Genomic DNA, 22,160 nt, shown 5'->3' with positions numbered 1-22,160 from the left:
TACAAGTTAAAGTGTGGTGACACTTAAATGAACACGTAGATGATTTTTTATAGAACAAAACATTGGAGACTCATCGAGAGATTCCACATAGATAACTATTTGAGTGTCAGTGGTTAATCTCTAACGTTCGGTAGTGGAATTGGTCCTTTGACTTTAGGTTGTTATGGTACCTTATATGAGGATAGTCATACTTTGGCAATACGGCATCGTTCGGGTATGTCAAGAATCATATGAAGGTTGTGAATGATCAATAGATGATTCGTCACTCTTAGATAGTAAGAGATTATGATCTGCGTTTCATTCAATTAAGTCAATAACGAAATCTTTGGTCAAGGTGTACTCATAAGCCGAAAATGATTTTTTGACATATATTGACTTAATAGTAGAGTGAAAGATATGATCGGTAATCGAGATTGACACATTTCCATATCTCGTAATTAATCGGATCATATTGACGAAAGGATTATAGTTTTACGGTAAACAATCGAGTTTGGTTTTGTCATACCACATGACATTTCCCGTCACATGTATTGCCCTGACACATTGCTAGATTTCAATCTGGGACGGTGAGTGTGAATTGATGATAAATTAAAAAAGTGTTTTAATTTATCAATTTTGATTAGATCAAAATAATATTTCACGTCGTTAGGTATCGTGATAGGGAACCTGATGGGTCGCACACAAAAGAGAATTAGAAGATTGTAATTTATCAATTAATTAATTTAACAAGCGTTGGATAAATTAATTAATTGGGTTGCATATTTATAAGCCAGAATTAATTAATTGGATTAATTAGTTCACGGACCGAATTTAATTAAGTGGGTTAATTAAATATTAGATCGGGTCAGGCCAAGCCCGCTTAGGGTTTTCAAATTCAGTAGTGAATTCATTATTCTTGCTACCACAAGAAGGAATCCATAATCCTACAATCTTGTTCTTTGTGTGGATCAACGCGGAAGGCTAGATAATTGAACAGTTGTGGAAGACAGACCCAAGTTGTTGGAACAGAGATATGGCAAAGGAGTTTGCAGATCTTGTAAAAGGTACATTTTTATCACAGTTTCTATCTAAATACAAAGATGAATCCTGGTGGAAATTGAAATTTGTTTTAATTTTTCACTGCGCATGTTAAGTAGATTTTCAACAGTGGTATCAGAGCCTACTTTGTGTTTGTTAGGATTTTTTACATATTATTGAAATCAAAAGTTGATTCATCGTGTTCTTCTTGGATCTAGCAATTTAGAAATTTTGATTTTCATATTTTCAAAATTTGATTTTGAGAAGAGAATTATTTATGGATCGAAATCTGTTAATTTAAATAAATAAATAAATAAATAAAGGGGTTGGAATTGTCGGAAGCAAAAGCGCTGCCGACAAGTTGAAGTAAGCAATGGTGACAGTCGTCGTTGCTACAGGATGCAACGCCTGGCATAGCTGCTGGTGCAGCGTGCGGTGCTGCAGAGGTAGCTCACGTGCTGCCGTTGCAATACAGTGACGGCGTCGACGTCAAGGTCAAGGCCCACGCCGCCAGGAAGAAAGGAGAGAGAAAGAGGGGGCGATTTAGGGTTTCTTCAAATGGGTGAATTTCCTAGGGTTTTCTTCAATCGGGTTCAGCAGGTTTTGAGGTGATGAAGGCGGGGGCCTCTAACGCAATTTATGAAATTCATGCCTCCGTTTGCAATATCCCTTTTGGGGTCAATTTGTAAATTATTCAAGTAAGGGTAGTTTTTGCAATATTTGATATCGAGGAACCCCTTCCTGCAGTTCCATTTCGAGGTCTAATTGCAATTATTAAATGAAAGGGCTTTACTGCAAATTTCTTTATTTGGGAGGTCCTAAGTATAAATTCAAGTTTGGGTCAAAATACAATTTCAAAATTGTTTTGATTTTGAATTTTAAAATGATTTTAAAATCATATTTTAAATGGGTTTGACACTTTGACCTATAATTTAAATTTTGACACAAATTAAAATTTTATTTAAAATTGACGATTTTTATATTATAGTTAAAATTGGATTTTAACTTAAATATTAAATTTGACCCTAAATTGAATTTTATTTTATTTAGGAATATTATCCAAGATTAAAATATTCATTCAATTTAAATTAGAGTTGAACTCTAATTTAGTATTTAATTAAAATTTGATTTTAATTAATTTTTTGCCTGAATATATTTTTGAAATTAGAATTGGATTCTAATTTGATATTTAATTAATATTTGATTTTAATTAAATATTCTTGCCCTAAAATCTTTCTTGGAATTAAAGTTGGACTCTAATTTGACATTTAATTAAAATATGATTTTAATTAAATAAATTCACCATGAAGTCTTAGAATTAGAGTTGGATTCTAATTTTGTTGTTTAATTAAAATTTGATTTTAATTAAATTCAATCGCCTTAAGTTTTGAAATTAGAGTTGGACTCTAATTTGATATTTAATTAAAATTTGATTTTAATTAAATAATTCTGCCCTATAATTGTGGAATTAGAGTTGGATTCTAGTTCGATATTTAATTAAAATTTGATTTTAATTAAATATGCCCACTAATTAAATAATTGATTAATATGATTAAGTAATTATTTAATTGTTACGGTCCATTTTTCTAAAAGAGTTTAAACAATCTTAATTACTAGAAACTTGAAAATGTTTGCATATAATATTAGATATTATATAAGCATACATTTAGGTGATGAATGTATTAGTGGACGATTGTAGACTTGACCGTGTGGATGTGTTGAATGGTTAATTTTATTCTTATTGTTTTATAAGCCTGCAAGCTCTTAATTATTTTAGGCTTGCGAGCCTGTCGTTATTGTTATTGTTATTTTGGGTCTGCGAGTCCAATTTCATCTAGGCTTGCGTGCCAACTAGTATAGGATACATGTTGCAATTAGACTAATTAAAGACACACGAAGATGAGAAAACCATGGAGATGGTACATTGATATTGATCAATGTGATACCCCCTAGGAATTCACCAACTAGTTTTCCTTTTGGCTCGGGAAGACTAGATAGTAAAATCCATAATCGTCCATACTATTTTATATATATATATATATTTGCATGGTAGATGTATAATAAAATATATATGATTGTTACGATGAGACTTTTGAATGCAAAATCCCTCAATAAAATATTAAGTCACATTTAAAATCGCATTCCATCATTATAGTGAAAAACCAGAGTCTCAAATCATCTAAACTTATTGAGTACACTCAAGGCTGGTCTATTAGGGATATGTTTGACACTATGAAATATTAGATATTTCTGAATGATGGGTCTGATTTAACTAAAATTTATCTTTTGTTGAGTACACTCAAAGAGATAAGTTTTAGAGGGATGTTAAGCTAACGCATAAGATGTGTGAAGACAAAAAGTTACCAGCTTAACGATCTGGGAGTTGTATGAAGATACAATTGATAATAGTATCTACCCAAATTGATATGATCCAGGAGTCGAGCCCGACGAAGGCAAGTGCGAGACGAGACCCGTTGATAGTCGATGGCGGACCAATGACGCGATCAAGGGCAAAAAAAGTGAAACAAGCGATGGGATTGCTCGTTCAAGAAACCATTGATGGAACCATGTTCGGGACTCAAAATGGAGCAACTTTCATGTTCGGGTCGAAGGCCGAATCAACTTGGATCAATTTGTTATCAAACGACAAAAGCGGAGGCTGAAAACAAGTCCATGCGGCCGCACAGGCAAAACTCCATGCGACCGCACACATGCATACCGAAAATAAAAATTGCTTTTTTTGTTGAAACATGTGACCACATGGATTTACACCATGCGGCCGCACAAGCCAAAAAAATTGGCGAATTTTCTATTTTTGGCCGAATTTTCTAGTTTCGATAGTATTCTTATGAAATCAAATTATTACCATAATTTGATGGTTTTGAACGTTTTTATTCATTAGTATAAATAGGAGATTACTTTTCATTGTAACAACTTTGAACTTTTGACTTTTGCTTAATATTATAGAGAGAGAATTGTTCTTTCAATTTATTGTTCTTCTTGAACAATCTTGGAACTTATCAAGATTCAACTTCTTGTGGCGTTCTAATCAATCAGATCGTGGGTTCTTTTAATTGTAATCAAGGGGCTTTAGGTTCTTCGCTAATCTAGGGTTTCTTGGTTCAATTCTTGGGGTTCAAGATCCAAAACCAGTTAGTATTGGCGTTCTTGGGTTTCGCATCAATCTCATTGTGGGTTTCGCAATTTCCATTGCTACGGGGTTTGCATCAGTTGGTATCAGAGCTTTGGCTCCAATTTAATCAGGTTATATCCTTTGTTTTCTGAATTTTTTTTCAATTCCTTGTGTTCTTGTGTGCAGAAGGTTTTCTTGATCTTTTGATCCAAAAGTTTCATAAAAAATCCTCAAATTCCGTTTCTGGGCTCGATTTTCGCCCGAAGCAGTTTTCGTTTTCTTTGTTGGTTTTGTTCTTGATTTTCGGATCTAAAAAAAAAATTTACTGTTCATCCGTACAATAAAAAAATATATTATTGATCCGTCAAATACCAACTTTTATTATTCATTATCGTTTCTAAATTACTTGGACACATTGAATCATTCCATTCCTTCAATTCAAATCAAGTTTTAAAAGTTTTCTTTGAGTCCTTTGTTACAATTATTGAGTCACATCGGATTTGGGGAATTCTACACGAATTATTTGATTGATTGAGTTCATTGATTGTTCCTAGAAGCAATTGTTGAAAGAACTGAGTGGTAAAAGGCAGAGAGGTGAGCTTAATAGAGGGTAAAAGCCCTTGTGTGTGTTTCCGAGTAACTTTTGGTGAGGCAGTAAAATAAAATTTTAGTGTTAGGATGTCAGAAAGGGCAGAATCAAACTCAAGCCGACAAAGCAATAATAGCAATGCATCGGAGGATTTAGTGCAAAGGTTTGAGAGGGCATTTGGAGATGTGAGAGATAGGTTGGAGAAGCATGAGGCTTGGATGAATAGATTAGATACAATGGTGACTAATCTTAATCGGGGGCATCGAGTGGATGTATCCAATACCAGAGGACCGGATAGATGGGAGCCTAGGAGGGAAAGGCGAGAGGAGTATGGATATGGGAGTGACATTGGCAAAGATAAATTTCATAGTGTTGAGATGGGAAGGATGAGGAATAGAGGCGATAGGTTCGACAGACAGGGTTGGGATGATCGAAGGGAGGAGTTGGATGGAAACTTGGGAAATATAAAAATGACAGTTCCTTCATTCAAAGGAAGGAGTGATCCCGAGGCATACCTGGAGTGGGAAAGGAAGGTTGAAATGATCTTCGAGTGTTATAACTACTCGGAGGAGAAAAAGGTGAAGTTAGCAGTTTTGGAGTTCAGTGACTATGCAATTTCATGGTGGGATCAAGTGATTACTTCACAACGTAGGAGTGGGGGAAGACCAATCAGCACTTGGGAGGAATTGAAGTCATTGATGAGAAAGAGGTTTGTTCCTAGCCACTATTACCGAGATCGATCAAAAACTGCAAGGTCTATATCAAGGGTCGAAAAGTGTAGAGGACTATCATAAGGAGATGGAAATACTCAAGATTAGGGCCAATGTGGTGGAGGATCGGGAGGCTACCATGGCACAATTCCTGAATGGGTTGAATAGGAAAATTGCCAATGTAGTGGAGCTGCAACATTATGTGGAGTTGGAAGACATGTTGCATGTGGCTATAAAGGTAGAGAGACAGCTGAAGAGGAAAGGGGCAGCTAGGCAACCGTTAGGAACTTCGAGTGTTAATCCATCTTGGAAGCCAGGGTAGAACAACAACAACAAAGGTGATAAAGCTGTACCTAAAGGTAGGAATGAGTAGCAGAAAGGGAAAGAAGAAAGTGCTAGCAAAACAGCACCCAAAACAGATTCACAACTATCAAGGAATCGAGACGTCAAGTGTTTCAGATGCTTGGGGTCAGGGCACATTGCTTCTCAATGCCCAAATAAACGGGTAATGGTTTTGTTGGATAATGGAGAGGTGGTGAGTGAAAGTGAAGGAGAGTTTGAGGACATGCCTGCATTGGAGGACGTTGAAGAAGAAGAAAAATTGGAGTTTGTTGTTGGGGAATCGTTGGTGTCAAGGAGAGCTCTTAACACTCAAGTCAAAGTGGATGATTCGGAGCAGCGGTGAGAAAATATATTCTACACACGTTTTTACATCAATGATAAGATATGTAGTATGATTATTGATGGTGGGAGTTGCACGAATGTAGCTAGCACAACTTTAGTTGAGAAATTAGGACTAGCATTGTTAAGACACCCTAGGCCTTATAAGTTGCAATGGTTGAATGAAAGTGGGGAAGTTAGGGTGAATAAAAGAGTTTTAATTAATTTCTCAATTGAGAGTTATAGTGACAAAGTAGTATGTGATGTGCTGCCTATGCATGTGGGTCATATCTTGTTAGGAAGACCATGGCAATATGATAGAAGGGTCATACATGATGGATATAGGAATCGTTCTAGCTTTGTCAAGGATGGGAAGACTATTACTCTTGCGCCATTAACACCGGCACAAGTGTATGGAGATCAAATCAAGCTGAAAAGTGAGGAAGACGAGAGAATAAGAGAGTCAGGAAAAAGGAGAGGCAATAGTGAAACCATCAATAAGAGAGAAAATAGTGAGGTGGCTGAGAGTGGAGAAAAGAGAGAGAAGCCACGAGCAGAGAGAGAAAGAGTCAGTTGAGAGGAGAGAAAAAGAGTCAGCTGAGCGAAGAGAAAAGCCAAAGGTCAACTTCTATGCAAAAGAGAGTGAGTTGAAAAAGGCTATGAGCAATAATAGGCAAATGATATTGTTAGTGTACAAGGATTCCCTCCTCAATTTCGAGGATTCTAACACATCCCTCCCTAGTTTGGTTAAGTCTTTATTGCAGGAGTTCGACGGTGTGCTTCCTGAGGAGATGCCAAGTGGATTGCCACCAATCAGAGACATCGAGCACCAGATTGACTTTGTACCCGGAGCTGTCATACCGAATCGACCAGCTTACCGAAGCAATCTCGAGGAGACGAAGGAGCTTCAAAAGCGAGTGAAGGAGTTGATGAGCAAAGGTTATGTCAGGGAGAGCATGAGTCCATGTGCTGTACCTGTCTTGCTGGTGCCTAAGAAGGACGGGACTTGGAGAATGTACGTGGATTGCCGAGCTATCAACAATATCACAGTAAAGTATCGTCACCCAATACCTAGGCTAGATGATATGCTTGATGAGTTGCATGGTGCTTGCATTTTTAGTAAGATTGATCTTAAGAGTGGGTATCATCAAATTCGCATGCGGGAGGGTGATGAATGGAAAACGGCGTTTAAGACTAAATATGGATTCTATGAATGGTTAGTTATGCCGTTTGGACTCACTAATGCACCGAGCACTTTTATGCGTTTAATGAACCATGTTTTGCGTGCTTTTATTGGAAAATTTGTTGTAGTTTATTTTGATGACATCTTAATCTATAGCAAAAATCTAGATGAGCATTTAGAACATTTAAATTGTGTGCTTATTGTGTTGCGAAAGGAACAACTATATGCTAATTTCAAAAAGTACACATTTTGCATGGATAGAGTTGTTTTCCTAGAATTTGTGGTTAGTGCTAACGGGGTGGAAGTCGATGAAGAATAGATAAAAGCTATAAAGGAATGGCCAACACCTAAGACTATAACTGAAGTTAGGAGTTTTCATGGATTGGCTAGTTTTGTAGGCGATTTGTAAGAGATTTTAGCACCGTCGCCACACCGTTGACTGAAATAGTAAAGAAGAGTGTAGGTTTTCATTGGGGAGAATCTCAAGTAAATTGCATTTAACACAATTAAGGATAAGCTATGTAAAGCACCTGTTTTGGCATTACCAAATTTTGATAAAACATTCGAGGTTGAGTGTGATGCATCAGGAATAGGTATAGGAGCACTGTTAATGCAAGAAAGGAGACCTATTGCTTACTTTAGCGAAAAGTTGAGTGGGACAGCATTGAATTATCCGACATATGATAAAGAGCTGTATTCACTTGTTCGAGACATTTCCCTACGTCATCAAGTACAAACAAGGTAACGAAAATATAGTTGCTGATGCGTTGTCTCGAAGGTACGTGCTTTTAAATTTATTAAGTACTAAATTACTTGGTTTCGAGCATATTAAGGGCATGTATGAATCTGATTGTGATTTTTCTAGTATTTATGCTTCATGTGACAAAGGTGCATTTGATAAATTCTATAGGCATGAAGGATATTTGTTTAGGGAAGATAAGTTGTGCATTCCTAATTGTTTTTTGCGTGAATTATTGGTAAGGAAAGCACATGGAGGTGGTTTAATGGGACACTTCGGGGTTCAAAAGACTTTAGACATGTTAGGGGAACATTTTTATTGGCCTAAAATGCGACATGATGTAGAACAGATATGTGGAAAGTGCATAACTTGTAAAAAAGGCTAAGTCTAAGGTTCAACCCCAACCCCAACCCCATGGTTTGTATACTCCTTTGCCTGTACCTAGTAAACCTTAGGTAGACATATCTATGGACTTTGTGTTAGGTTTGCCTAGGACAAAAAGGGGTCGGGATTCAATATTTGTAGTGGTCGATAGGTTTAGTAAGATGGCGCACTCCACACCATGTCATAAAACTGACGATGCTACTAATATTGCAGACTTATTCTTTAGGGAAATAGTAAGTTTACATAGAGTACCTAAAAGTATAGTGTCTAATAGGGACGTGAAGTTTTTGAGTCATTTTTGGCGTGTTCTGTGGAGTAAGTTAGGAACTAAGTTATTATTTTCTACAACTTGTCACCCACAAATAGATGGACAAACTGAAGTAGTTAATCGAACTATGACTCAACTACTTAGGACAGTAAGCAATAAAAATCTAAAATCATGGGAAGAGTGTTTACCGGTTATAGAATTTGTATATAATCGAGCTATACATTCTACTACTTCGTTTTCTCCTTTTGAAATTGTTTATGGTTTTAATCCACTAACACCTATGGATTTAATGCCTTTTTCTGTGCATGAACAAGGTAGCTTGGATGGGAAACGAAAAGCCGAGATGGTGAAAACACTCCATGAAAAGGTCAGGATGCAGATCGAAGAGAAAGGAAAGCTGATTGCATAAAAAACAAATAAAGGAAGAAGACGCGTTACATTTGAGCCTCGAGATTGGGTCTGGGTGCATTTCAGAAAAGAGCATTTTCCAGAACAGAGGAAGTTAAAATTGCAACCACGAGGCGATGGACCGTTTCAAATCATCGAGAGGATCAATGACAATGCATACAAAGTGGATTTACCAGGTGAGTACAATATTTCGGCTACTTTTAATGTATCTGACCTCTCTCTGTTTGATGCAGGTTCAGATTCGAGGATGAATCCTTTTGAAGAGGAAGGGTATGATATGATCCAGGAGTCGAGCCCGACGAAGGCAAGTGCAAGACGAGACCCGTTGATAGTCGATGGCGGACCAATGACGCGATCAAGGGCAAAGCAAGTGACACAAGCGATGGGATTGCTCGTTCAAGAAACCATTGATGGAACCATGTTCGGGACTCAAAATGGAGCAACTTTCATGTTCGAGTCGAAGGCCGAATCAACTTGGATCAATTTGTTATCAAGCGACGAAAGCGGAGGCTGAAAACAAGTCCATCCGGCCGCACAGGCAAAACTCCATGCAGCCGCACACATGCATACCGAAAATAAAAATTGTTTTTTTTTGTTGAACCATGCGACCGCATGGATTTACACCATGCGGCCGCACAAGCCAAAAAAATTGGAGAATTTTCTATTTTTGGCCGAATTTCCTAGTTTTGATAGAATTCTTATGAAATCAAATCATTACCATAATTTGATGGTTTTGGACGTTTTTATTCATTAGTATAAATAGGAGATTACTTTTCATTGTAACAACTTTGAACTTTTGACTTTTGCTTAATATTATAGAGAGAGAATTGTTCTTTCAATTTATTGTTCTTTTTGAACAATCTTGGAACTTATCAAGATTCAACTTCTTGTGGCGTTCTAATCAATCGGATTGTGTGTTCTTTTAATTGTAATCAGGGGGTTTTAGGTTCTTCGCTAATCTAGGGTTTCTTGGTTCAATTCTTGGGGTTCAAGATCCAAAACCGGTTAGTATTGGCGTTCTTGGGTTCTGTATCAGTCTCGTTGTGGGTTTCGTAGTTTCCATTGCTACGGGGTTCGCATCACAAATGTTATATTAAGACTTATTGAGTACACTCAAAGTCTTGGTATAATAGAATCCAGGCCCACTGAGAGTTAAGTATAGATTCCATAAATTTATGTGAGAGGGTCATAAATTTGAATTAAATAGTGGGAGCATAATTAATTTAATAAAAGTCCATATGAAATTAATTAATGCATTTTATATATTATTCTTTTCTTTTTCGTCATTTATATTTATTGAATCGTGAGTAACCATGTATTTTTGAAAGGCATACTGGATGCCAACAACCAAATTAAATCTTTTTAATTGGTACTACAATTTGAGAATTGTTCTCAGACATGAGAAAGTTGGTTATCCCTAAGTAGCTAATTTCCAGAGACACCTGGTGATGACTCAACTAAGGAAAATGTGGCTACTGTAATAAATACAATTTAGGAAAACTTTTCCTCCTCCATTTTGGCAGTTAAACAACATAAAATGATTAATTTGACCCTTCTTTCAATAATTTGTCACCTCCAAACATGGCTTCAATCAAAACCATTGAGAAATGAATTCTGCGTCCTATAAATCATCGTAAGTACTAGCATTAGCATCAACAACAACAGTGTTTCCATAGGGGGAAGTGGCGGCGTTGGGTCAGGTCACGATGGTCAGCCACTTCTAATTCACAAAAAACCATCACTTCAAAAATCCCACTCCCAACAATTCCTTAATTTACAGCTATTAAGACCACCCCTTTCCCCTGAATGGCCTATCCGTTAGATAAATTATTTTTTAAGATATCTATTGTTATATTGTCTTTTTTCTACTCTAGCTCTGCATTTAATGTTGTAAACGTTGTTTCACTTCATACATTTTAGTTTCTTTAATTCTTCTGAAATTTCTGGTTTAATTAATGGTGATCTCTACCAAGTTTTAAAGCTCTTTATAGCCAATTAATACACGCACATATCTTTTCAACATTTGGTATACAATATTCATCATTTTCTTTAAAAGGAAAATTTATACTCTTTAATACACTGAAATGTTCGCACCCAGAGGCTACTTCTAAAAACCTAACAATCGCCTTTTTAGACATGTACAATGGAAAATGTTTGTTATCTGCTCATTTTAACTTTCCATACTTGAGTAATGTTGGATGGACTTATATTGATCTCTTAATCAAGCATGCAATCAGCAACTTGCACGTCGTACATTAATATTTTGCTTTATTAAAATCATTCAGTTGTGGGTGGACATTTATATTGATCAAGTTTTCTTTTACTTCTTCACTGAGAAAGTGATTGTCTTCTAAATTGGTTTTCAAAAGTACTTTTAATTTATAAAATATTGGGACATAAGAGAGACTTTGAAAATAAATTATGCTAAAACATTTTCACCTATTCATAAACTTACTTTTCAAGACATAAGAGCAGTTTTTTTTATATAACAAATAGCATTCTTGTGTTTTTCTGCTTTGAATTAGTTGTTCAGTCCCCAATTTTTCAAAACAAAAGCAAAAGGCATTCTTGTAAAACCATTATTTTTTTCAAAAATTGGTACTTTTTTTGTCTCCGGCCTTTGCAATATTTGCTAATCCACCCCTAATTTTGTTTAGCACTACATCCTCAACCTTTCAAAGATTTAGCAAAACTCTCCCTCCCTCCATTTTGGCAGTTAAACCAACGTAAGATGATGAATTTGACACTTCTTTCACTAATTGAGCATCTCTGCACTATAGCCATCGACAAATCAGTTTAGCTCCCAAAAATCATCATAAGTAGTAGTAGTGGTGGTGGTGTCAGTAGCATGAGCATCAACAGCAGTGTTTCCATAGGCGGAAGTGGCGGCGTTGAGTCAGATCATAGTGGCTTAGCCACTTCAGATTCACCAAAAAATCATCATTTCTCCGATGCATTAGTCTCCAAGGCAGTAATATTTCAATATTGAAATCCCACTCCTTGAATAGTGGAAAAATTTATTGATTCACAGCTATTCATGAGATATAGTTTTTTAAAATCTCTGCCACTATATGGTCCTTTTCTACTTTATCTCTACATTTAGTGCTCTAAATGTCGTTTCAATTCTTGCATTTTAGTTTCATTTACTTTTTCTAAAGTTCTACTTTAATTAATGGTGATCACTTTCGAGTTTTGAAGCTCTTTATAGCCAATTAGTATATGCACACATCTTTTCAGCATTTGTTATACAATATTCGTCATTTTCTTTAAAATGAATATTTATACTCGTTAATACTCTAAAATGTTCGCACCCATAGGCTAATTCTCAAAGCCCAACAATCGCCTTTTTAGACCATGTACACTGGAAAATATTTGTTATCTGCTTATTTTAACATTGTATATATACTTCATTAAGTTCAGATGGACTTATATTTTAATCTTACATTGATCTCTTATTCATGCACGCAAAACGAAACTCACACGCCACACATTAATATTTTGCTTTATTTTTAAGTTGTGTAGGGATATTTATATTGATCAAGTTTTCATTTTCTTCTTCACTGAGAACGTTACTGCCTTTTGAATTGGATTTGAATTGTATTTTAATTAATAAAATATGAGGACATAAGGGAGACTTTTTAAATAAATAATGCTAAAAAAGAAACTTTTTCATCTATCCAGAACTTATTTTTTAAGACATAATAGCAACTTTTTTAGATAACTATTAGCATTCTTGTGTTTTTCAGTTTTGAATTAATTTAATTTTTCAAAACGACTTTTATAAAAAAAAAAAAAAAAAATCTTTTACAACCATTATTTTTTTTTTTTGTAAAATTGGTACTTTTTTGTCTTAGGCCTTTGCAATCTATTGCCAATTAACCCTCTACTTTTTTGTTTTTGTTTTTGTTTTTGTGCACTAGACATCCTCATCCTTCTGAAAATTTTGCTAAAACATGTCCTCCCTCCATTTTGGCAGTTAACCAATTTAAATGATGAATTTGACCATTCTATCAGTAATTGGGCATCTCAAAACATGGCATCGAGAAATCAATTCAGCCACCGGGAAATCATCATCAGTAGTAGCAGTAGCATTAGCATCAACAACAACAACGTTTCCATATGCGGAAGTGGCTGGCGCTAATTCAGGTCATGGTGGCTTAGCCACTTTAGAGTCACCAAAAAACCATCACTTCTCCAATTCATTAGTCTCTAAGATAGTAGTATTCAACACCGAAATCTCACTCCCTGAATACTGGGAACCATTCCTTTGTTTACAGCCATTAACACCACCCCTTTTCCCTGAATGGCCTCTCCATGAGATAATTATTTTTTAAGATCTCTACTAATATACTGTCCTTTTCTACTTTAGCTCTACAATTAATGTTCTAAACGTTGTTTCGGTTCTTGCATTTTAGTTGCATTTATTTTTGTGAATGTTCTGCTTTAATTAATGGTGATATCTACCGAGTTTTGAAGCTTTTTATAGCCAATAAATACATGCACGTATCTCTTCAACTTCTGTTATATAAATTGTCATTTTTTGTAAAAGGAATATTTATACTCCTTAATAGTCTAAAATGTTCTCACCCCAAGGATAATTCTCAAACCCTAACATTCACCTTTTAGACCATTTACAATGGAGAATATTTGTCATCTGCTCATTTTAACTTTCCATACTCGATTAAGGTCAGATGGAGATATATTTTAATCATACATTAATCTCTTATTCATGCATGCAACACGCGACTCGCACGTCGTACATTAATATTTTGCTTTCTTAGAATCATTCAGTTTTGCATTGATGTCTATATTGATCAAGTTTTCTTTTTCAGCACTAGAAAACCTCAACCTTCCGAAAATTTAGCAAAACTTGTCCTCTCTCCATTTTGGCAGTCAAACCACTGTAAAATGATGAATTTGACCCTTCTTTCAAGAATTGAGCACCTCCGAACATGGCTGCAATCATAACCATCGCGAAATCAATTCAGCCACCAGGAAATCATTGTCAGAGTAGTAGTAGGAGTAGTAGCCGCCACAGCATTAGCATCCATAATAGCAGTGTTTCCATAGGTGGAAGCGGCGGCATTAAGTCAGGTCAAGGTGGCTCAGCTACTTTAGATTCACCAAAAAACCATCATTTCTCCAATGCATTTTTCTCAAAGTCAGTAGTATTCAATACTAAAATTCCACTTCCTCAAGACTGGGAACAATTCCTTGATTTACAGCGAATAACACCACCCTTTCCCCTGAATGGCCTCTCCATGAAGTAATTATTTTTCAAGATCTCTTCCATTATACTATCCTTTCTACTTTAGCTCTGGATTTACTGTTCTAAACGTTGTTTCAATTCCTGTATTTTAGTTTCACTTATTTTTCTGAAAGGTTTTGCTTTAATTTATGGTTATCTCTAACGTAGGGACGGAGCCAGACATTCGGCATTGTGGGGTCAAAAATTGAAATACAATTTTTTTTAAAACAACATATCATTAATCACTACTACAACTGTACTCTATGCGTTTTCATACTCTGAAAACGTCGTATAATTACATCATTATTAATATTAGCGAATACAGCATTCTCAATATATGGAACTAAACTGTCATTTAGCCATTAATCTCCCATCTGATTACGTAGTCGATTCTTGACAATCTTTATTGCAGAAAATACTCTCTCTACCGTAGCAGTAGCAACTAGAAGAATTAACAACAATGTTATAAGCCTGTAAACCAATGGGTATATATCAATTTTTTTGGTCAATCCCAACTTTTTCACAAGATCATTAAGGCTTCGTAACCCTTCAAAATCTTTATGAGTGCGCATATCAATAATATATGTTTGAAGTTGCTCTTCAAGTGTCAAGATCTCTACTGATTTAATTTGGGATAATACTCATACAATTGAACTAACTTGTCCTTGTTGAAAGCAAAAAATGAATTTTCCAAACATAAGCATGCAATACAAAGGAGTAAGTTGCTAAATACCTCAGAGAAACGATCATTCAACTCTTGAATTTGCAGATCGATGATAGCATAGAAGAAATCCACACGAAAATGATGTAGATTTGTTATTCCTTGAGTTTTACCCCGTGAAGGACCTAGAGGTATAAACATATCATCCATGTTGGGAACATCAATGTTGTGCCTTTCACAAAAACAAGAAACCATTTGTAAAAATGAGTCTCATTCATTGTCCCTCGTTGTTTGGAGTCGTTCTTTACATATTTTCACCAATTTCATAGCATTAACAATGTCTTGATCTCTTCTTTATAATGATTTTGACAACTCATCTGAAATACCCAATACCCATTTCATGAGATGCAGACTGAATACAAAATCAAATGTCAATATAAATCCTAATAGAATACGAGCTTTACCTCTATGTCCAAAACTAGTTGCATCAGTGGCAATCATCTCAATGACATCAACTGTAGAAGAAAACATGAGAATCAAGCTAAATAAAGAACTATAGTGAGAGTCCTAACGAGGATCACCGGGTTGCTAAAAATTAGTTTCTTGATTAAGTCACTTTCCACTTGAGATTTCACCAAAATTCAATGATTCAACAACTTCAAGCCTCTTCTTCTCTCGAAGAAGATCACACCGCTTAGTCAATCCCCTAACAACATTCACCAATTTATTTACTAGTGTAAAGAACATTTCAATCTCTGCATGTTTCTTTGCCACAATTAGAAGAGCTAGTTGCAGCTGATGAGCAAAGCAATGAATATAGAAACCACACGGATTCTGTTTCAAAATAAGTGCTTTAAGACCATTATACTCACCTCATATATTATTTTCCCCATCGTAGCCTTGACCTCTTAAACTAGATATACTTAAGTTGAATATAGAGAATAAGTGTTCAATGGCATCCTTAAGTGAGAGAGCTGTAGTACTAGACACATGTTCAACACCGATAAAACGTTCCATTACTTTTCCTTTCTTATTCACATAACGTAAAACAATTGACATCTGCTCCTTCACTGAAACATCACAAGATTCATCAACAAGAATAGAAAACAACCCATCACCAATATCTTTCATAATAATATCAAGTGTTTCAAATGCAATAGCACTCACAATATCCTTTTGAATACTAGGTGATGTCAATTGAAGATTTTCGGGAGCATTTTTCAAACAAGAAGCCTTAGTCTCATTATTATGATCACATAACCACTTCAACAGTTCAAGAAAATTCCCATGATTTCTTGAATCTTCAGATTCATCGTTTCCACGAAATGAAAGCCCTTGCTGTAAAAGTAATCGAACACAATCAATTGATGCATTCAAACGAACTCGGTACTCGTCTTTTGTTCTCTTCGACTTTTTAAAGAGAACACTATCAATATTTTTTTTTGATTCACAAAAGCCTCCTACTTAATCCGCAATTGATTATGTACACTGCCACTTTTTCCTACATGAGTTCGAAGCTGTCTTTTCTTTTTCCAATTTGAAAACCCTCCATCAACAAAAGCATCACCACCACCATGTTCTTCACTATTTGATTTGAAAAAATAACAATAAAAACAAAATAGAGCATCTTTTTCTATGCTATGTTCCAACCAATCAAGGAAGTCATTAAACCAGGAAGATTTAAATCGCCTTAAGGACAAATCTCCAAATTCTTTTTGTGGATATTTATGATTTCGAGGCTGACATGGACCCCTTTGTACATATGCTCTTCGAATTTCATCCCGGACATTAACATTGTAATTCACAATTGGAGTTCTTAATCCGGGATCTGAAGGAAGTTGTGCTAAATCAATTTGTCTTGAACATCTATTTTACCCCCAATATTTGTTTCTTCTCGGTCATCTATTTTATGTTGAATACTCGCTTCAATCACATTTTGCTCTCCACTTGAAGATACGGATTTTCATTTAAAATATTTCTCCATAGCTGTTACAAAATCAAATTCAATACACAAATTTATTAATGTCATATTTTGTTTTTCATCAAAGGGCAACACGAAATTCATAAATCATAATACCCAACAATTAATTTCATGAACAAGTCTATTTCATCAAGTTAGAGAAAGCCATTACTTGAAAATTGAAATTGAGAATGATGTTTAAACTTGAAATTGATAATAATCTCTTTTCATCAAGCAGCTTATATCTCCACTACACAATCAGGCTGCCGGCTGCCAACTAAAATGTACAAGTCACAAGTGGAAGTTAAAACTAAAATATTTTCATAATTTAACCAACTTAATTTAAATATGAATAAGATTATAAGAATAACTATGAACATTATTGTATCACACTCTTCGATCCTAGACATTGAGAAAAAGAAATTATTTCACTTCACCCACTAGTCACTTCAATAAATAAAGACCCCTTTCTGAATTTGTCCTCTTCAAACCGAACTACAGAGAATAATAAACTAATCAAATTAATTATCTAACTTTCTCAACTAAGTTGCAATGAATTACTCCCAAATCCCCTACCAATACACTGCTGATTACATATCAATGACCAGGTTTCTGGAAAAGTCACAAGAGCTAAACTCTAAACGTAAAAAACATTTAAATTAGTTTTTAAGAAAAATCAAACTCGAATATTGATAATGACAAATTACAATGTAGCCAATTAATATACCGTACTACTATATTAAAATTCCAATAATTCAAACACATACAAACCAAAGAATTTGGATCTATACCGTCCAGTAATAATGTAATATACCGTACTACTGTATTAATATACCGTCCAATAAAATGCAGATTCTGAACCAACCAAAGAATTCGGATCTATGATGAACTCTTATTCAAAATTCCCAATTTTTTTGCCATAGCTAACAAGAAGACCTGAAGACGAAGTGATGAACCAATCACCAGAATTCCACTATCTTTAAGTTTATTAGGTTGAATCGTTTTGTAAGCATTCAATCAAACAGTCCTTTAAGACTTTAAGTAGACGAGGTCACGAGAACATACCACTAACCAAATCACAAAATTTGCACAAGAAGAGGGTGTTGATTTATTACCTAGAAGAGAAAAATTCGGAAATATGAATGATGAATCAGCGAATCACCATAGACAATTCTCTCTGTAGCATCATCAGCGTGGCTGCATGGGATTTAAATTTTAGGGTTGTTGATGAGTTAGAAATGCATTTACCGGTTCACGAATTACATGGAGGAAATAGGAATGGATTGGGAGTTTAAGCTAAATAAATGGGCTTGAGTGCAAGTCAGCAAATGGGCTTATGTTTAATTGGACTTGGGACATTTGGAATCTTTGGATAACTTAAAAAAAATAATAATAATCCGAAAATTCTGTGAGGTCAACTGACCCCATGTGGGTCTGTCCTTGCTCTACCAAGTTTTGAAACACTTTATAGCCAATAAATACATGCACGTATATTTTCGTCACATGTTATATAATATTCATCATTTTTTTTAAAAAGGAATATTTATACTCATTAATACTCTAAAATGTTCGCACCCCAAGGCTAGTTCTCAATGCCTAACAATTATATTTTTAGACCATGTACATGCTCATTTTAACTTACCAGACTCGAGTAAGGTTGGATTGACTTATATTTTAATTATACATTGAACTCTTATTCAACCATGCAACACGCAAGTCGCATGCAGCACATTAATATTTTGCTTTATTAGAATCATTTAGTTGTGCGTGGATACTAATATTGATCAAATTTCCTTTTTTCTTCTTCATAGAGAACGTGAGTGCCTTTGGAATTGATTTTGAAATGCATTTTAAATTAATAAAAATGGGGACATAAGGGCGACTTTTAAAATAAAGTTTGCTAAAACTTTTTGGTCTATTCACAAACTTATTTTTCAAGACAGAAAGCAGTCTTTTTTTCTCCTGCCGTTGCAATCTGTTGCTAATCCACCCTATTTCTACATTTATTTCTTCCTACTTTCCACATTTTCTTACATTTCTGAGGTCCTATCCTTTTTTCTTTCGAACCTTTGCTTTGGGAAATCAGGATTTGGCTCAGGATTGCCCATTTTTATTAATTCTAACTTTTTCTTAGCTCTAGACAACCTCAACCTTTTGAAAATTTAGCAACACTTGTCGACCATCCATATTGGCAGTCAAAGCAACGTAAATTGATGAATTTGACCATCTTTCAATAATTGGGCACCTCTAAACACAAGAAAATCATCATATGCAGAATCAGTAGCATTAGCATCAACAATAGCAGTGTTTCCGTAGGCGGAAGTGGTAGTGTTGAGTCAGGTCACGATGGCACAACCACTTCAGATTCACCAAAAACCATCATTTCTCCAATACATTAGTCTCCGAGACAGTAGTATTCAATACCGAAATCCCACTCCTCGAATACTGGGAACAATTCCTTGATTTACAGTTATTAACGCCACCCTTTTCCCCTGAATGGCCTATCCATGAAACAATTATTTTTTAAGATCTCTGCCATTATACTGTACTTTTCTACTTTATCTCTGGATTTATGTTCTAAACGTTGTTTCAATTCCCGCATTTTAGTTTCATTTATATTTCTGAAAGTTTTGCTTTAATTAATGGTGATCTCTAACAAGTTTTGAAGCTCTTTATAGCCAATAAATACAAGCACGTATCTTTTCGGCATGTGTTATTTAATAATCATCATTTTTTTTGAAAATGAATATTTATTGTCATTAATACTCTAAAATGTTTGCACCCTGAGGCTAATTCTCAAAGCCTAACAGTCGCCATTTTAGACCATGTACAATGGAGAATGTTTGTTATCTGCTCATTTTAACTTTCCGAACTCGAGTAAGGTGGGATTGACTTAAATTTTAATTATACATTGATCTCTTATTCAAGCACGAAACACACAACTCGCACATCGCACAAGTTTTGCATGGATATAAATATTGATCAAGTTTTCTTCTTCTTCTTCATTGAAAATGCGATTGCCTTCTGAATTGGTTTTGAAAAGTATTTTAAATTTATAAAATATGGGGACATAAGGGCAGCTTTTTATATAAATTATGCTAAAACATTCTGATCAATTCACCAACTAATATTTCAAGAGAAGCAATCGTCTTTATTTTTATGTAACAAATAGAATTTTTTTGTTTTTCAGTTTTGAATTAATCATTCAGCCTCTAATTTTTCAAAATAAAAGCAAAAAGCAGTCTTGTACGACCATTATTTTTTATAAAATTGGCACTTTGTTGTCTCTGGCCGTTGCAATCTGTTGCTAATCCACCCTCAAATCTTTTTTAGCTCTAGACATCTTAACCTTTCAAAAATCTGGCAACACTTGTCGACATCCATTTTGGTAGTTAAAGCAACGTAAAATGATGAATTTGACAAGGAATATTTATAATATTCATCATTTTCTTAAAGAATATTTATACTGATTAATACCCTAAAATGTTCGCAACCCGAGGCTAATTCTCAAAGCCTAACAATTGCTTCTTTAGACAATGTACAATGGAGAATGTTTGTTATCTGCCCATCTGAACTTTCAAAACTCGAGTAGGGTCAGATTGACTTATATTTTAATTATACATTGATTTCTTATTCAAACATGCAACACATAACTCACACGTCACACAAGTTGCGAGAAGATATTTATATTGATCAAGTTTTCTTTTTCTTTTTGATTGAGAACGTGACTGCCTTCTGAATTGCTTTTGAAAAGTATTTTTAATTTATAAAATATGGGGATATAAGAGCGACTTTTAAAATAAATTATGCTAAAACCTTATAATCTATTCACGAACTTATATTTCAAGGTGCGACAGCAAAGTTTTTTATATAACAAGTAGCATTCTTTTGTTTTTCAGTTTTGAATTAATTGTTCAGCCCTTAAGTTTTCAAAATAAAAGCAAAAAGCAGTCTTGTACGACCATTATTTTTCGTAAAATTGGCACCTTTTTTGTCTCCGGCCATTGCAATCTGCTGCTAATCCACCCTCTAAATTTTTATTTTTTTATTTTTTATTTTTTTAGCTCTAGACATCCTCAACCTTACGAAAATTTAGCAACATTTGTCGACCATCCATTTTGGCAGTTAAAAGCAACGTAAAATGATGAATTTGACCATTTTTCAATAATTGGGCACCTCCAAACATGGCTAAAATCAAAGCCATCAAGAAATCACTTCAGTCACAAGAAAATCATTATAGCAGAATCAGTAGCATGAGCATCAGTAACAGAAGAGTTTCCATAGGCAAAGTGGCAGCGTTGAGTCAGGTCACAATGGCTCAGCCATTTCAGATTCACCAAAAACCATCATTTCTCCAATGCATTAGTCTTTAAGACAGTAGTATTCAATACTGAAATCCCCCTCCCTGAATACTGGTAAAATTCCTTTATTTACAGCTACTAACACCACCCATTTCCCCTGAATGGCCTACCCATGGAATAATTATTTTTTAAAATCTCTGCCATTATACTGTTATTTTCTACTTTAGCTCAGCATTTAATGTTCTAAACGTTGTTTCAGTTCCAATATTTTAGTTTCACTTAGTTTTCTGTAAGTTCTGCTTTGATTAACGGTGATCTTTAGCGAGTTATGAAACTCTTTATAGCCAATAAATACACGCACATATCTTTTCAACATATATTAAATAACGCTAATCTAGGGTTTCTTGGTTCAATTCTTAGGGTTCAAGATCCAAAACCGGGTTAGTATTGGCGTTCTTGGGTTCCGCATCAATCTCGTTGTGGGTTTCGTAGTTTCCATTGCTACGGGGTTCGCATCACAGCCACTCATCGAAAATTCAAGATAAAATAAATTGCAGTCAGGCCTGGAAGAATCCATAACCGCCAACATACTTGAATTATATAGAGGAATCAGCCACCGACATATCACTGCTATAAATATGGGTTCTGGGCTTTGTATTCTATGAATGAGAGATAGAGTTAGCGTGAGAAAAGAGAGAGAGAGAGAGAGAGAGAAGCAAGGAAAATTTAGAGAGAAGGTGGAGATAGACACAGCTGTATGTATATGTTTAGTGGAGGAAATTAGTGAGAGAATATTAATTAAGTGTTCTTCAAATGAGTGAGAAATTTTTGTTGTGTTTGTCCTACAATAATTTGTACAAGTGTTGTTCCATAATAAAATAAATTTTGGAGTTTAAACT

General features: G+C 34.9%; 2 protein-coding genes across 2 annotated transcripts in view; both read right to left on the bottom strand.

The window, feature by feature from the left end:
* Positions 1–14,701: 14,701 nt before the first annotated feature.
* On the bottom strand, positions 14,702–20,965 carry LOC111412495. Its single transcript, XM_023043435.1, has 12 exons — positions 20,947–20,965; positions 19,355–19,461; positions 19,141–19,207; positions 18,026–18,075; positions 17,732–17,815; positions 17,522–17,597; positions 16,506–16,828; positions 16,021–16,410; positions 15,636–15,834; positions 15,374–15,515; positions 14,999–15,232; positions 14,702–14,810 (listed from the first exon to the last, which is right to left on the bottom strand). The coding sequence occupies exons 1-12, from the start codon at positions 20,963–20,965 to the stop codon at positions 14,702–14,704; spliced, it is 1,800 nt and encodes a 599-aa protein (XP_022899203.1).
* A 357-nt stretch (positions 20,966–21,322) lies between these two features.
* Positions 21,323–22,160, bottom strand: part of LOC111412494 (probable carboxylesterase 8) — a 1,676-nt gene continuing 838 nt past the window's right edge. Inside the window, exon 2 of the mRNA XM_023043434.1 lies at positions 21,323–21,427. Coding sequence (XP_022899202.1) covers positions 21,323–21,427 — 105 coding nt within the window. The remainder of the gene's footprint in view (positions 21,428–22,160) is intronic.

The sequence above is a fragment of the Olea europaea genome, chromosome 16 (genome assembly GCF_002742605.1).
Source record: "Olea europaea var. sylvestris chromosome 16, O_europaea_v1, whole genome shotgun sequence".
NCBI lineage: Eukaryota > Viridiplantae > Streptophyta > Magnoliopsida > Lamiales > Oleaceae > Olea > Olea europaea.
Note: the sequence above shows the minus strand (reverse complement) of the source record. Positions and strands in the feature narration are given on the sequence as shown.

Bases quoted from the DNA above. Each gene is read 5' to 3' on its own strand.
- LOC111412495 (XM_023043435.1), bottom strand. The intron at 18,076-19,140 runs GTCGACAAGTGT...TTTCTCTTCTAG, and splicing joins TTTGACTGCCAATATGGATG to GTAATAAATCAACACCCTCT. The intron at 15,835-16,020 runs GTAATGGAACGT...ATTTTGAAACAG, and splicing joins ATGTGAATAAGAAAGGAAAA to AATCCGTGTGGTTTCTATAT.